We start from the raw sequence: 13,111 nt of genomic DNA, 5'->3' as shown, positions 1-13,111 counted from the left end.
TCTTTCCCTCTCTGTCGTTCTCATCTCTTTTCAGAGAGCTGTGCTCAAGGCTACAGGCGCCTGACCTCTTGTCTGGGCACCACTCAGTTCCCCTGGGGTTTAGGGCTGGATATAGAGTATCTCCCCCAATCCTAAAGCTACCCTCCCCATCGTCTCCCTTCTCCTTTCATCCCCTTGCCCTCCCTCCAGCCTCCCCCAACGCCTGTAGCTTGCACTTGCCTGAGCCGGTCCAGTGGATATTTCTCTGCCGGTCCTGCCCCCGGGAACCCCCAGGGGAGGAAGGATCCCTAGAGAGGAGGGCAGCCATCGGGGTGCCAACTTGGAGGGGGGTGCTGGGGGGGCGGCCGGCCCCCCTCACTCACCGGCTGGCGGCTTGCAGATCCCCAGCTTAGCGGGTGGGCGGGGGCGTGAGGGCAGAGGGGCTCCAGGGAGCAGCTCCCGGGGACCCGGAGGTGCCGGGAGGGCCCTGGCTGTGGGCTGCGCCGTTCGGAGCGCCCATCTCAGCTTCCTTGCGGCCCTCGGCTCCCTTTGACCCCCGCGGATCAGCGCTCCCACCAAGTCTCCTCTTCTCTTTGGCTCCGGCTCCGCACCACCCTTCTCCCCTCCCCGCCTCTAGGTTTTAACGCTTTTCGAGCGCCTGGCAATGAACTCCCAGCCGCCCACGCACTCTCCAGTCTGGACTTCGTGAGTCCGGGATGGACACATTGCCGTTCACTCTAGAGTGAGGGGTGTAGGTCTCACTGGCTCTGTCTTCAGTTTCTGGCGGATTCCCAACCCTGGGCGGGGCTGGGGCTTGGGGGGCGAATGGGAGGAGGATGGAGCCGTGAGAGCAGGAAGATTTTTCCGGGGAGGGGGTTTGTTTTCAGCAACCCTTCTCCAATCACCCTCCACAAATCCTGCCTCCTAGAAAGAGGTGTGGCCACAGAGCCCCTTATACAGCTCCTGGTGGGATTTGGTGGGATTTGTAAGGGTTTCTTCGGGGGTGGGAGCGGGGAGGGAGTGCTTGGCCTGCCTCCAGGCTGGACTGTGTTGGCGAGGACTGGGTGAGAGTCTCAGGTGCTGATTTTCCAAGACCTGGGGGAGTTCAGCTGGAGGAGCATCTCCAACGCCCTCTTCATTCATTCACTCATCCATTCATAAATCCGCCCTGATGTGAACCACACGCCAGGCAACCTTCATCCTGACAGTGGCCTGGGAGGGACCACTCATCTTCCACCTGCAGATGAAGAAACTGAGGCTTGAGGCCTCACAGTCTCTTGCCCAGGCCCTGGAGGGGGGAGGGGGGTTGCTGAACCAGTACGTGAGTCTTATCCCTAGACTCCAGCTCCAGCCTGGTCAGTCCTCCAGGTTGGCCCAGTGGGAATGTGACTTCCAGGGGGCTGCCTGGACCAAGCACTCCCCACCTTTGGTATAGTCTCAGCACCCAGCCCAAGGCTGGCTAGTCACATCCACAGTTGAGGTCAGAACAGGGCTATTGGATAGAACTGATTTCATTTATTGAACAGACCGCTGTCCTATAACCTGTCCCTGTCCCCCCCCTCCCCCCCACTGAATGGAGGGTTCCGGACCTGCTCGGAGGGGAGAGGGTGCTTTCCCCTAACACCACCCACCGCACCACCCCTGCCTGCTTGGCCCAATGTCAGCTTCTTCCAAAGCATGGATGGGGAGAAGTCACGTGTCTCCACATGGCCACTACTGGGACCAGGTGAAGGGGGTGAGGGTCAGGGGTAGAGATGCAGCTGGGGAGGAGGTATCTGGACACTCACCTGGACTGGGGGAAGGGAGTTCTCAGGAAGCCCATGGCAGGGGAAAGAGAGGAAACAGGCCCAGGCCTTGAGAACTCCCAGAGTTTCAAGGGTCCTTGGAGTCCCACCCAGTCCTTCCCCAAAGGACATAGCTCTTGCCTTTTCACGTGTTCATTTCCTGCTCTGATGCCCAATGCTGCTCTGTGCCTGGCCCTGCCGGGCATCTGGGATACCATAGCCCTGCCTGGGGGAGATCATGGCTGGGAAGGGTTGATGGTGGGCGAGGGGGGGACCACAATCCCTACAGCTCAGGCACCACCTTCCCCACTTCCACGCTGTCAACCCCTAGGCATCTCTTTGGGGTGCTGCTGGTGAGGATGAAGATGGACCGGAGGAAGCATTTCCTTACTGATCAAGGAAACCAGGCCCGAGTTATTGTTGATGACGATGATGTTGAGGAAAAGGAGAAGAGAAAGGGAGCAGGCGGGAGGGAAATGCAAGGAGGGGGACACTGACTTCCCGTGGGCTGGAGGAACACAAGTCTCCCCAGCCCAGCAGCATTTGTGAAATTTGTTCTATCCATGGAGGTCTATCCCACTGTGGTCAGGGAATTGGTCCCTGGGGCCTGTGCAGAGGGCAGCAGAGGGTAGAGCTGCGGGTGGGGAGAGAGAAGAGGCCTGGATGCCAGGTTTGGGACAATCTCTCACCATGGGACTTGATGAATCCTTTTCCTGCAGGGCCTCAGCTTTCCCATCTGTACAATGGGGTGCTCTCTCCTGCTTTTGGTGTGGTTTTCCAACATCCACTGGGTACCTTCCACGTGCCTGGCCCTCAGCGCCCCCACTCTCGTGAGGGGGAAATAGACAGAGGCCACTCAGAGTGCTGGGGGCTGTGATGGAGGGGAGCCCTGGGGCTGTGGGAGCACAGAGAAGTCAGGGGAGGCTTCCAAGAAGAGGTGTCATCTGCACTGATTCTTGAAGAGTGAGACTCTTCCTAGCTTGTCTTTTGCTCACCAACCAGAACAGAGGCCACATGGAGAAGATGTCTCCACAGAGGTCATACAACTGTGCTTCACCCTGAGATCGCAGGTGTATGAGGAGTGGCGTGGAGGGAGGAGCAATATTTCCTGTACAGCCTGGCTCCAAACCCTGTACACATGTGGAGCCTCGAAGTGGCTCTCCCGGGAAAGCCTAGGGAATTGCTTTTCCACTAAATTTAAGCCATTTAACATTTATTGAGCACTTACTGTGCACCCTGATGGTAACTGGAAAAGGGCAATAGACAGTAGGTTTCAACAGCATTAGTAACTGTTTTGTGAAAAAGAAGACTTCAACCTGCCTGGAGGGTGTTGAAAGAGGGAGACAGAGGCTGGTGGAAGAGGATGAGGAGGGCATTGTGGTTAAGGGGATACTTGGAAGGAGGCCTTTAAGGATGGGGGGTTTGATAGGCAGAGAGAAGCAGAGTGGGGGGCATCCAGGAGAACACAAGCCAAGGCTTGGGAGCTGGAACGTGTTTCGATGGTTCAGGAGCAGTGAGAGGGTGGGGAGAAGAGGAAGGCTGGAGGTCTTGTTTGCAGTCAGATCATGAAAAGCCTTAAATAGTGGAGTCAAACCCCAGGAGTCTCAGCGCAGGGCTCAGCTCAGGAGACACCTCCTCCTGGAAGCCTCCAGGCCCGTGCGTCACCTGGGCTCCTGTCAAGGCAGCGACCATTTTGTTTTTCTAGGCTATGCCGCTGTCTGGTTCACTGCTGCTCAGGGCCCGTTCCTGAGGAGCTGCCTGGAGCTTTTGATATTCAGGGGAGTCTGGTCCAGGCCCTCTATGCAGCCAGTGAGCTCCTGAGGCCCAGGGCCAGGCCCAGACCCGTTGTGGTTCCTGTGAGCCCATGGTTCACTTCCCTGGCCAGGCTGGAGCAAGAGACTGGTTATCAATGGGCCCCAAATTCCAGAGGATCCAGACAGTAGGTCAAAAAGGGAAGAAAGCCAAGCTGCAGTTCAGAGAGAAAATCCAGGTCAAGAGCCTGAAACAAGAGACACCGTGGTCCAGGCCCCACCCCGCTACAGGGAATCCATTTCCAATGGCCTTGGTGAAAGCAGGTCTGGCATCTCCAGGACCTGGTTCATCTCTGGTTTGGACCCGGGCAGGCTCTGAGATTGGGGTAGCGGGTGGGAAGAGAGGGCAGCGCAGGGGGCAGCCCGTCAGCCCCTGCCTCAGCCCTCCCCAGCCCCCCGGCCCCCTGGCTTCAGCTTCTCCAGGGTTCTGCTCACGGTGGACAGGCTGCTGCGAGCTCCTGCGGGAGAGACCAGGACAGGGCTTGCTGAGTAGACAGGTCCCGGGTCAGAGCCACCCACAGGGACCCGGGGTCAGAGCTGGCTAGAATGGGGAGGGAGGGAGGCGCGGATGGTCGGAGTGGCCCTTCGGGAGGACAGCAGCATGGTGTGGGTGTCAGAGGCAGGACTCAGGGCTGAAGGCCTGGTTTCTGGCTGCACCACTTCCTGGCTGCCTCACGTAATCTCTCTGTGCCTCAGTTGCCCCATATATAAAGTGGGACTAATTATAGCACCTGCCTCATATGGCTGTTCTGAGAATGAAACAAATTAACATATGTAAAGTGCTTGGCAGGGTGTCTGGAATGGAACCTTCTGCTGCGTATTAGGCACTACCGCTGGCAGCAGACGCTGAGGATGGAGGCATCTTTGAGAAACTCTTGCTCTGGCATCTTCCAGTGTGTGGGGATGAGGGAGGAAGGAGATGCCCAGTTTCAGGTACCAGCTCTGAGAGTTGGATTCCACAATGGAAGAGGGGAGTGAGAAAATAAGCGGGCAAGGGGCCTAGGGGAGGGAAGGGGGCAGTGTGGTGCCATGCTGGGCCTGACAGAGAAACCCTGGGGACCAGAGGAGCTGAGCTCAGCTGGGAGCAAGAAGGGTTTTGACTAAACTCATGGAAGAAATACCCAATGCTGCTGCCTCCCTGTGATCGGAGAAGTCCCCTCTGCACTTCCCTCAAGGTTTCTCTGGGGCCCCACAGAGCTGTGCACCCAGCGGGGGAAGATGGCAGATGGCCTCTGGGATTTCTGGAGCTTACCTTCTTTATTACCATTGGCGCTGGATCTTCCTTCCCCGTGGTCTGGCCCTGGCTGGGGGTGGATTCTTAGGCTCCCTATAGGATGAGACCACCCCAAGCCCCCTGGTTACCAAGCCATTCTCAAATCAAGTCCAGCTTTGGGAAGGGAAGGCCTTCCTGTTGTCTACTCTCCATCCCTGCTGCTGTCTTTGCTCCACTACATTCCTTTACGTCTCCCACGTGATCTGAGCTGATCTGGGGAGAGGAGTGAAGGTGGAAGAAATGGGCCCTGGAAGGGGAAGGTGGCAGATTTTTTTTTTTTTTTGCGGTACAATGGCAGATTTTTATTTTATTTTTTTATTATTAGTTTTTTGCCGTACATGGGCCTCTCACTGTTTTGGCCTCTCCCATTGCGGAGCACAGGCTTCGGATTCGCAGGCTCAGTGACCATGGCTCACGGGCCCAGCCGCTCCACGGCATGTGGGATCTTCCTGGACTGGGGCACGAACCCGTGTCCCCTGCATAGGCAGGCGGACTCTCAACCGCTGTGCCACCAGGAAAGCCCAAGGTGGCAGATTTTTAAGGAGGTGGAGGTCCCAGGGAGACCCAGGGATACGTAGCCCCACAGGATTGATGGAGATGGGAGCGCGTATGTGGGGAGCTGAGAAGAGGAGGGGAGCTGTACAAGGGTCCTAAGGTCTCACACACAGCCAGTACCAGCGACACACGTGGGCTCGGCTCCACTGCAGAGTGGGCCACAGACTTACAAACAAAGTGTCTCACCCAGTCCTTGGCAGGGGGTCTGCTGGGGGCCGGGGAGAGGACTCACCTATCGTAGGCAGGATGTGGTCCAGGTTGAACCGAGCCTTCAGGAAGGGGTAGGCCAAGATGAGGAGCCCTGAGAAGAGAGACACAGAGGGGTTCCGTGATGGGGAGGGAGCCTGTTTAGTCTGAGCTGCATGAAGCTGTGGGCTGTGAGCCTGGGGGTGGATTATGGGTGAGCATGGGAGGAACCCCAGTGGCAGGGTTGGGACTGTGGGTGTGTAAATGCAGCCTGTGAGTGTGTGCATGGGGGGGTTCCCCAATACCCGGCCCCAGGAGGGGTTAGAGAGCAGTGCCTTCTGCGGAAGGGGCTACAGGCTGTGAAGGCCCAGGCTCCTGGCTCCACACTGCCCAGGTGATGAGCAGGTTGGCTTTCTTCCTTCCCAGCTGGCTGGAAATGGGCCCATTGACACTCCCCAACTCTCTGATGCTCCACCCTCCCCTAGGGCCCCCAGGGCAGGACTGGGGGTGCTCCTCAGTGTGCTCCTTTTCACCCAGACCTGGGGAGGGGGTAGCAGAAGATCGGGTCCTGCTCTGCCCACTCCCAAGGGTCTGTGGCCCTTGGCCTGAGTTCACAGGTACAGATGCCCAGAGCCCACCAGCCTCGTGCTTCTGCTTCTGCTTGTGGCCCAGGGTGGCGGAGCGGGGCGAGGGATGGTACCCAACACCACTGTGGGGAGGTGAGTGGGACTGGCCCAGATAGACGGATAGATGCCTGGACAGACAGATCTGCTGCTGTGACATTTGGGAAAAGAAAAGGAAGCCCTCTCTCTGAGCTGGATCCTGTCCTGGCTCAAGGAGGGTCCCACAGAGAACTCTGTCCTCTTCCACCTGCCCCCCATCAACTCAGCCCCAGCAGGCTTATGAGTCCCAACACTAACCCAAGAGCCCAGGGCTTGGGACTGGGAGCCGGAGCCGGAGTAGCCCAAGAGGAGTGGTTGCCAGCGCCTCCTCCACACCTCCTGACCCCTGCCGTGCACTGCGGGAATCTCACCCCAATCGCCCTCTCCCTCCCCGTACACCCACCCCATGGCTGCCTTGCTCACACCTCTTGCTTCCATCCTCCCCAGCCAAATTCCTGATGACCCAGCTCTTCCCTCCATTTCTCGTTCACCTGACCATGGCCCCGGCTCCCTCTCCGAGCCCAGCACCTGCTCACCCACAGCAGCGGCACCAATAAAGATTCCACCCACGGCAGCTGCAGCTTTGGACACGGAGACACCAATGATGATGCTGCCGGCCACCAGGCCGAGGGCCACGCAGGCCAGCTGCAGGCAGCGGAAGTCTCTGCTGCTGATGGGGATGTCCATGCAGGCCCACCCGGGGCACAGTCTCCAGCCAGCGGAGCCTTTTCCCCTGAAGAGCCCTGGAGGTCTCAGTCCTCTTGGATGTCTCCTTGCTGGAGCTCCACCTTTAGGGAGGGAGTTTCTGGGCAGTAAGATTCTGGGCTGGTAACCCTTGGCTTTATCTGCAACCCTATCCGACAATAGTCTTAGCTAGAATCTCTCCCAGGTCGCCCCAGCTTACTCTTCCTCCCCTAAAGGCCCCTGAAGCTGGAAGCTACTCTCGAAACTTCTGCCTGGTCACATCCTGCCTTGGCTGCCAGAGTTCTGGAGAGCTGGGACTGCCCCATGGGGTCCTCCCCCGTCAGCCTCCTCTCGGGAGAGCTCAGCCCGAGCTCCCCTGCCCAGGACCTCCTGCCCCAGCTCCCTGGAGCCTACTCAGCTGCCACCGAGCCTCAGCCTATTAAAGTTTAAAGCAACGGAGGTGGGAGGGGGTGCTGGTCCAGAGGACGTGGCTTCCTCAGAGATGCAGGCGGCAGGAGGTGCTGAGTTATTTATGAGGTTGCAATGTGAGCTGCTGCCCACAGGCCCACTAGGGCAGTCAGCCCAGGTTCCACTGTTGGTCCTGGACGGGGCAGGATGAGCGGGTGGCTTGACATGCGGCTCGGCAGCCAGAGATGTGAGGAGACTCCTTGGCCACATGCTCAGGACCCACTCTGCTGTCCCTTTGGTTGGAGGTGCACCTGGGGGCCTCTGCTTGGGGACTCAGAGACAGAGGCATGGAAGGAGACCTGGCCGAGGCTCAGGAGACAGGAATAGCGACGGGGACAGGAGGAGGAGGGGGAGAGGGTCCTGCCAAGTCCCCTCGCTAACCCCGCCTTTCCCCCCTCCCCCCTCCCATCAACCTCTGGGCCCCCAGGCAGGGCTGAGAGGTCCTAGTATGAGGACGATCTCAGGCGACCCTCTCCTCAGGTAGGCTTCCTTTCAGTTGCCAGTGGGCTGAGAAGGTGAGCTGTTCCATTTGCCCTGGGATCCCGGGCGGGGGGCTGACAGGGAAGAACAGTGGTGGGTGCAGGGGTGGGAGGAAACACATGCAAGCTAGGGGGCTAGGGTTGGGAAGAGGAACTGGCAGGGGCTGGGTGTCAGTAGTCGGGGTCAGGAGACGGGGACGAGGCTGGCGCCTCCTGACCTCCGGGCTTAGCTCTGCCCAGCCTGTCTGACCTACTTACAGAAGCCACCAAGTCAAGGCCGGGCAGCAGTAACCCAGCCCAGCCCGGCCCCGCACCCCAGTGCCAGCCCTCATCACTAATTGCATCCTCTGGCCGTTAATGAATCAGTACAGTTCCCAGGGTCCCATCACCAGCCCCACTGGCCTCTCTTTGGATCTCCTGTCTCTCCGCTCCATGTCTGCCGTCCGATGCAGCCAGGCCCAAGGCCTCTGGCCTCCACCTGCCTCCACAGCTCCTCCTGCCCCCGGCCCCCCCTTCTCCTCTGCGGCCCTCCTGCTGAGTGTGTACCTGGCCTCTGCCATCTGGAGAACCCTCATCCTGCGGGACCCTGCTTGGGCAGCCCCAACTCTGCAGAGCCATTCCTGATGGCACCTGAGTGGTTGCATCCCCACACTGAAGTGCCTGCCACCTGTCCCTACACTCTGTCTCCTCTGTAGACGGTGAGCCCCCTGAGGGCAGGTTCAGGGCGTGAGCACCACTGAATGGCCAGTGGGCACCTGGGCTGGGCTTCTGGACACAAGGACAGAGCTCGGGGAGGGCTTGGACCTATACGACCACCTCGGGTTGGCAAAGAGGAGGGCCGCGGGCACCATGGGACCTCTGTCTCTAACAGGAGGCTTTCCTGGGTGGGGTTAGGGGCCTGGGAAGGCCAGGGTCATCTGACTGAGCTTCAACTGAGGGAAGGCCCTGTCAGGAAGTTGGAGTGAGGCCTGGGCGGGGACACGTGTGAACTCAAAGGTGTGACGAGAGGAGGGGTGACCGCAGAGCACCGATGCGCCCCAGGGCCATGTTCCCGGCCCCCATACGAGGAAGGCCCTGGAGGTGGGCATCCCAGCCACAGCTGCTGCTGCCAACATCCCCTGTGCCTCTCGCCAGGATGAGGTCTGATTATTACTCTAATTAGGCATCAAATGACAACCCATGTCTCTGTCACACATAATTTATCCCCCACTGACTAGTTTTAGAAGGAGCCATCAAAATAGTTATCCATGAAAACGTGTTCCTGAGACATGAAGCTTTGGGAACCTGAACACCCTCCACAATGCCCACCCCCACCCCCACCCCGCCCCTATTAAGTGTTTGCATAACTCTGGCCGGGCAGGGCCTGTGCCAGCTCCTCTCCTGGTGTCAGGCTGAGGGCAACGCTCCCATACTATCAGCAAGACAGAGGCTCCCCAGCCACATCTCCGAGGTGGGAACCTTGCACTGTGGGACTCACTTTGCTCATCTGGTGAATGGGGATGGCAGGTGCCAGAGTCAGGGTTGCCTGTGCATTGTGAGCTTCAGATTCCAGAACACCCTGACCTCTAAAAACTGGAGACAAATTCTAAATTAGAGTTTTCCTTTGACACTGTAAATCCCTCAGGGCACAGAGGCAGAGCAGAGCATATGGAGGAGAGACACATTAAGCCACCATCAGTTACAAGATCACAGAACCTCCCAGCTCCTTTCCAGAACAGATGGGGAAACCGAGACATGGGGAGGTGGAAGGACGGCTTCAGAGTCCATGATGGAACCCAACGTCCAGCTTCCCTGCTCAGCTGGGAAGTACGCTAGCACATCTCTGAATTATCTTATTTGAGGTGGGAGGAATTGGCAACCCCATCATCAGAAGGAGACATGGTGTTCAGAAGAATCAGTCGAGGCCTGCGCCGTTCCTGCGTGACACGAGTGTCACTAAAGGCTACTGGAAACTTGTGACACCTGCTCCTCTGTTGATTACAAATGTAGAGAGGGAGACTTGCCAATTCTTTCCTCAATTCTGGCCGTACCAGCTCTGAAAAAGAAAGTGCATGCTTGCCCTTGGGTGATGAGCTTACTGGCACAGGTGGATGAGATGGGAGCCCAAGGCTCTAGAGCCTGACCACCCCACACTTCCCCATCCCCAAGCTCAGAGCCCTCCTAGCTGAAGCCTCGGTCCTCCAGGCCCCCGGATCCAGAGTGTGGCTAGGCTGTGAGTCACTGCTGAATTCTGTCACAAAATCTCTTTGTCTGACAGGGAGGCCAGGGCTGGAGGGTGCCTGCCTACGCTCTTTCCTTCCTGGAAGCACCAAGTCCAAGGGTGGCATGGGGGTGGGGAGAAAGAGTGGGTGAAAAGGCCTCAGCTTGGTTTAGTTCTGTTTATTTTCCTTGAGGGGTGAGGACCCTGGAAAAGAGCTTGATTAATTCACCGATCCCCTGGGGGACAGGCAGCTTTCCCGGACTGTTTGGAAGCTGAAGTCGGGGAAGTGGCTTCCAAGGCAACTGCTACCATGGCAACAAGAGTGCCAGCGTGGGGGGACCTTGCTTCTCGCTGCTCCCCTCAGACCTCAGCAGCTGGAGCAGTTGGCATGGGACTAGGGCACGGCTGTTCACCGAGCTGGATCTGGAGAGGGGCAGTCAGCCAGAAGGGAGGAGGGGACCTCAGAGCTCAGGCAGGTGGACACTTGGAGGGAGAAAGACTCCATCCCTGTACCTGAGCCCCCAGACGGAGCTCAGACAGGAGTCCTCGGGGTCCATTTGAATCGGGACGGGCTGGGGCCGAGGCCTGCCGAGACTGGATTTGAGGCAAGAAGCCTGAGGTCCAGGACACTCCAGCCCTCTCCTAAGGGCAGCCGCACATGAGCCCTAGAGCTGGGGCTCTGGCTGCCACAGTTCCAGGCCCCAGAGCCTCCCTCAGCATGTCTGCCTCTGCCCAGCAGAGCCAGGCACATGGCCTGGTCCCCAGAAAGGGCAAGGGACTTCCCAAGGTCACCTAGTGAACAGTGGTAGAGGAAGGACTAGGACCCAGGGCCCCAGCCCCCAACCTGGTTCTTCCCGTGGCATAATAGCTGCCCCGTGGGGACAGGGACCCCCGCCAAGAGGGACAGAGCAGCCTGCCAGCAGGAGGATCCCACAAAGGGCCAGAGGCCAGCCCCGTGTGGAAAGGCCAGACACATCTCCACCCACACAAGCCAAGGAGGTTTCCTCATCTCCATCACTGGGGCTCAGCTGAGCAATTCTGCCCAAGGAGACAACAATAAAAGTAACTACAACCATCACAGCTACTGTAATATTTATTGAGCACTTACTATGTGTGCTTGGAACTGCTTTAAACACTTTACATTTATTAATTTGTAACTTTCACAGTAGCACCACGAGGTAAGCACTAGCCTCCCCAATTTTTGGTTTAAGAAACTGAGACCCTCAGAGATTATGTAACTTGCCCAGGGCCCAAGGACAGTAAGTGGAAGAGCTGGGATTTGAACCCAGGTAGCACAGCTCTGGGTATCAGGTCTCTCTGGGAAGAATTCCAGTTCTACCTTCCTAGCTCTACAGCTGTGGGCAAGCTGTTTTTTTCCTTTTTCTGCTTGGTTTTTCATGTTAAGTGGGGTAAAATAGCACCTTACCTCATATAACTGCTCTGAGAGTTAAATGAGATAATGCCTGTGAGCTTCTCAGAAAGTACTTGTTACTTACTAAGTGTACAATGATGCCAGCAAAACCAAAGTAGGCACAGTAGCATTTAAGCAGAGCAGTGGATGAGAGAGGTCTTGCCAGGTGCACCTGGGGAGTAGGATGGGTGGAATACTTGGTCCAGGAAGCTCCTGTAAGTCACATCCCTGCTGGACCAACCAGGGTGGGGCTGGAGTCCAGAGACAAAAGTCACACCCTGCTTCCCAGTCCCCAGGGACAAGGAGACTTTGGGTCAAAAGCCTCAGATTCTGCAGGCCAATTTACCCAGCCCATCCCACACTGGGTAGATGAAGAGGGGACGTGAGGATGGTACGGGTTCCTGCAAAGGAAGGACCATCAACAAAAGTATGTCCTCGTTGACATGGAGGATTCACGGTGCAGAACACCTGGCAGCCTGGCCCATGACCTGCCCCCACAGGGAAGAGCCCCGCACCCCATCTCGGCTCTCTGCTCCCCCAGGGAGCAAAGCTGGCAGCAGCGCCCAGTCTTCTGCCCTGACACTCAGACCTCCCTCTGCCACCTCCTTGGGAATTTCTAAAGGCCCTCCCCATACAGTCCTCTGAGTCTGGTCCTGAGGATTACTAAGGCAACGGGCACAGAAGCCTTCTGCTCGAAGAACATGAGGACTGTGGATCGAGGTGCCATTTTTCTTTGTTACTAACTCTGGCAGGACAAGCACAGTCCCAGGCACACGATGGAGCCTCAAGAAAGGCTTAGTGCTGCTTCAGACAGACGGGACTCTGCTCCACTTGGGTGGGTGGGCTGGGCTGGGTACAGGGCACGCCTGTTAAAGTGCTTTTTGAAGCCAGCTTGTGTGATGGTTGCTGACACGGCCTCTTCCACTGGATAGGGAGATCCTAAAGGGCAGAGGCTGTTTCCCACTTATCTCTGGGTCCTGGCACAGAAAAAGAGATTGACAAATGTTTGATGAATTTCATTTCCTCACAGAAAAAAGAGAAGCAATGATCTCTCCTTCACCTTGTGCTATATTCAGAGGTCTTGACAAGGGGCACCCCCCCCTCGGCTGGACCCAGCCCCTCTCTAGAAGGCCTGTCTCCTCCTCAGGGTTGCAGGTGAAGAAAGGACCACCAGGAAGGCATTAGAATTTAAAAACAGTTTTATTAAAATAAGCACAATGCATAATAGCATCCTTGTGTTGTAAAAACATCTGACATATGCAAATCGATTTTCTTAGATAACTAAGCAGCTCTGCTGATGCTCAGCTATCAGCTCCTCAGCAGAAGGCACCACACGGCTCAGACCAGGGTGGCTGGGCAGCCTCCGGACTGGCTCCACATCAGGCACAGAGCTCCTCAGTGCCCCAGACCTGCGCTGCCCTCCACACCAGGCTTGAGGAAGGTAGCAGCAGACACAATGGTCTCTAAGTCACTCATCATCTGAACAGCTTAAAACCAGTTAGAGTAATAGGAAATAGCTCATTAAAACCTTCCAAACGCATGGAAATTCAGGAGAGATGAACCCTAAGAGCTCTGGAAAGTCCACGGGCTCCCAGTGGGAGTTTAAAGTATCTTTGTCG

The 13,111-nt window shown here is 57.3% G+C and overlaps 1 protein-coding gene across 1 annotated transcript; it reads right to left on the bottom strand.

Annotated features, from left to right (window-relative positions):
- Positions 1-3,952: 3,952 nt before the first annotated feature.
- KNCN (kinocilin) lies at positions 3,953-6,937 on the bottom strand. Its single transcript, XM_007463942.1, has 3 exons — positions 6,787-6,937; positions 4,827-4,901; positions 3,953-4,032 (listed from the first exon to the last, which is right to left on the bottom strand). The coding sequence occupies exons 1-3, from the start codon at positions 6,935-6,937 to the stop codon at positions 3,953-3,955; spliced, it is 306 nt and encodes a 101-aa protein (XP_007464004.1).
- Positions 6,938-13,111: the final 6,174 nt, after the last annotated feature.

Source organism: Lipotes vexillifer, unplaced genomic scaffold (assembly GCF_000442215.2).
Source record: "Lipotes vexillifer unplaced genomic scaffold, Lipotes_vexillifer_v1.1 scaffold13, whole genome shotgun sequence".
Classification (NCBI taxonomy): domain Eukaryota; kingdom Metazoa; phylum Chordata; class Mammalia; order Artiodactyla; family Lipotidae; genus Lipotes; species Lipotes vexillifer.
This window is presented reverse-complemented; position numbering and strand designations above follow the sequence as displayed.

Coding starts and splice junctions, on each gene's coding strand:
- KNCN (XM_007463942.1), bottom strand. CDS start 6,937: ATGGACATCCCCATCAGCAGCAGAGACTTCCGCTGCCTGCAGCTGGCC. Junction 4,902..6,786: donor TATTGGTGCCGCTGCTGTGG/GTGAGCAGGTGC, acceptor CTCATCCTATAG/GGAGCCTAAGAATCCACCCC. Junction 4,033..4,826: donor CGCCAATGGTAATAAAGAAG/GTAAGCTCCAGA, acceptor TCTCTCCCGCAG/GAGCTCGCAGCAGCCTGTCC.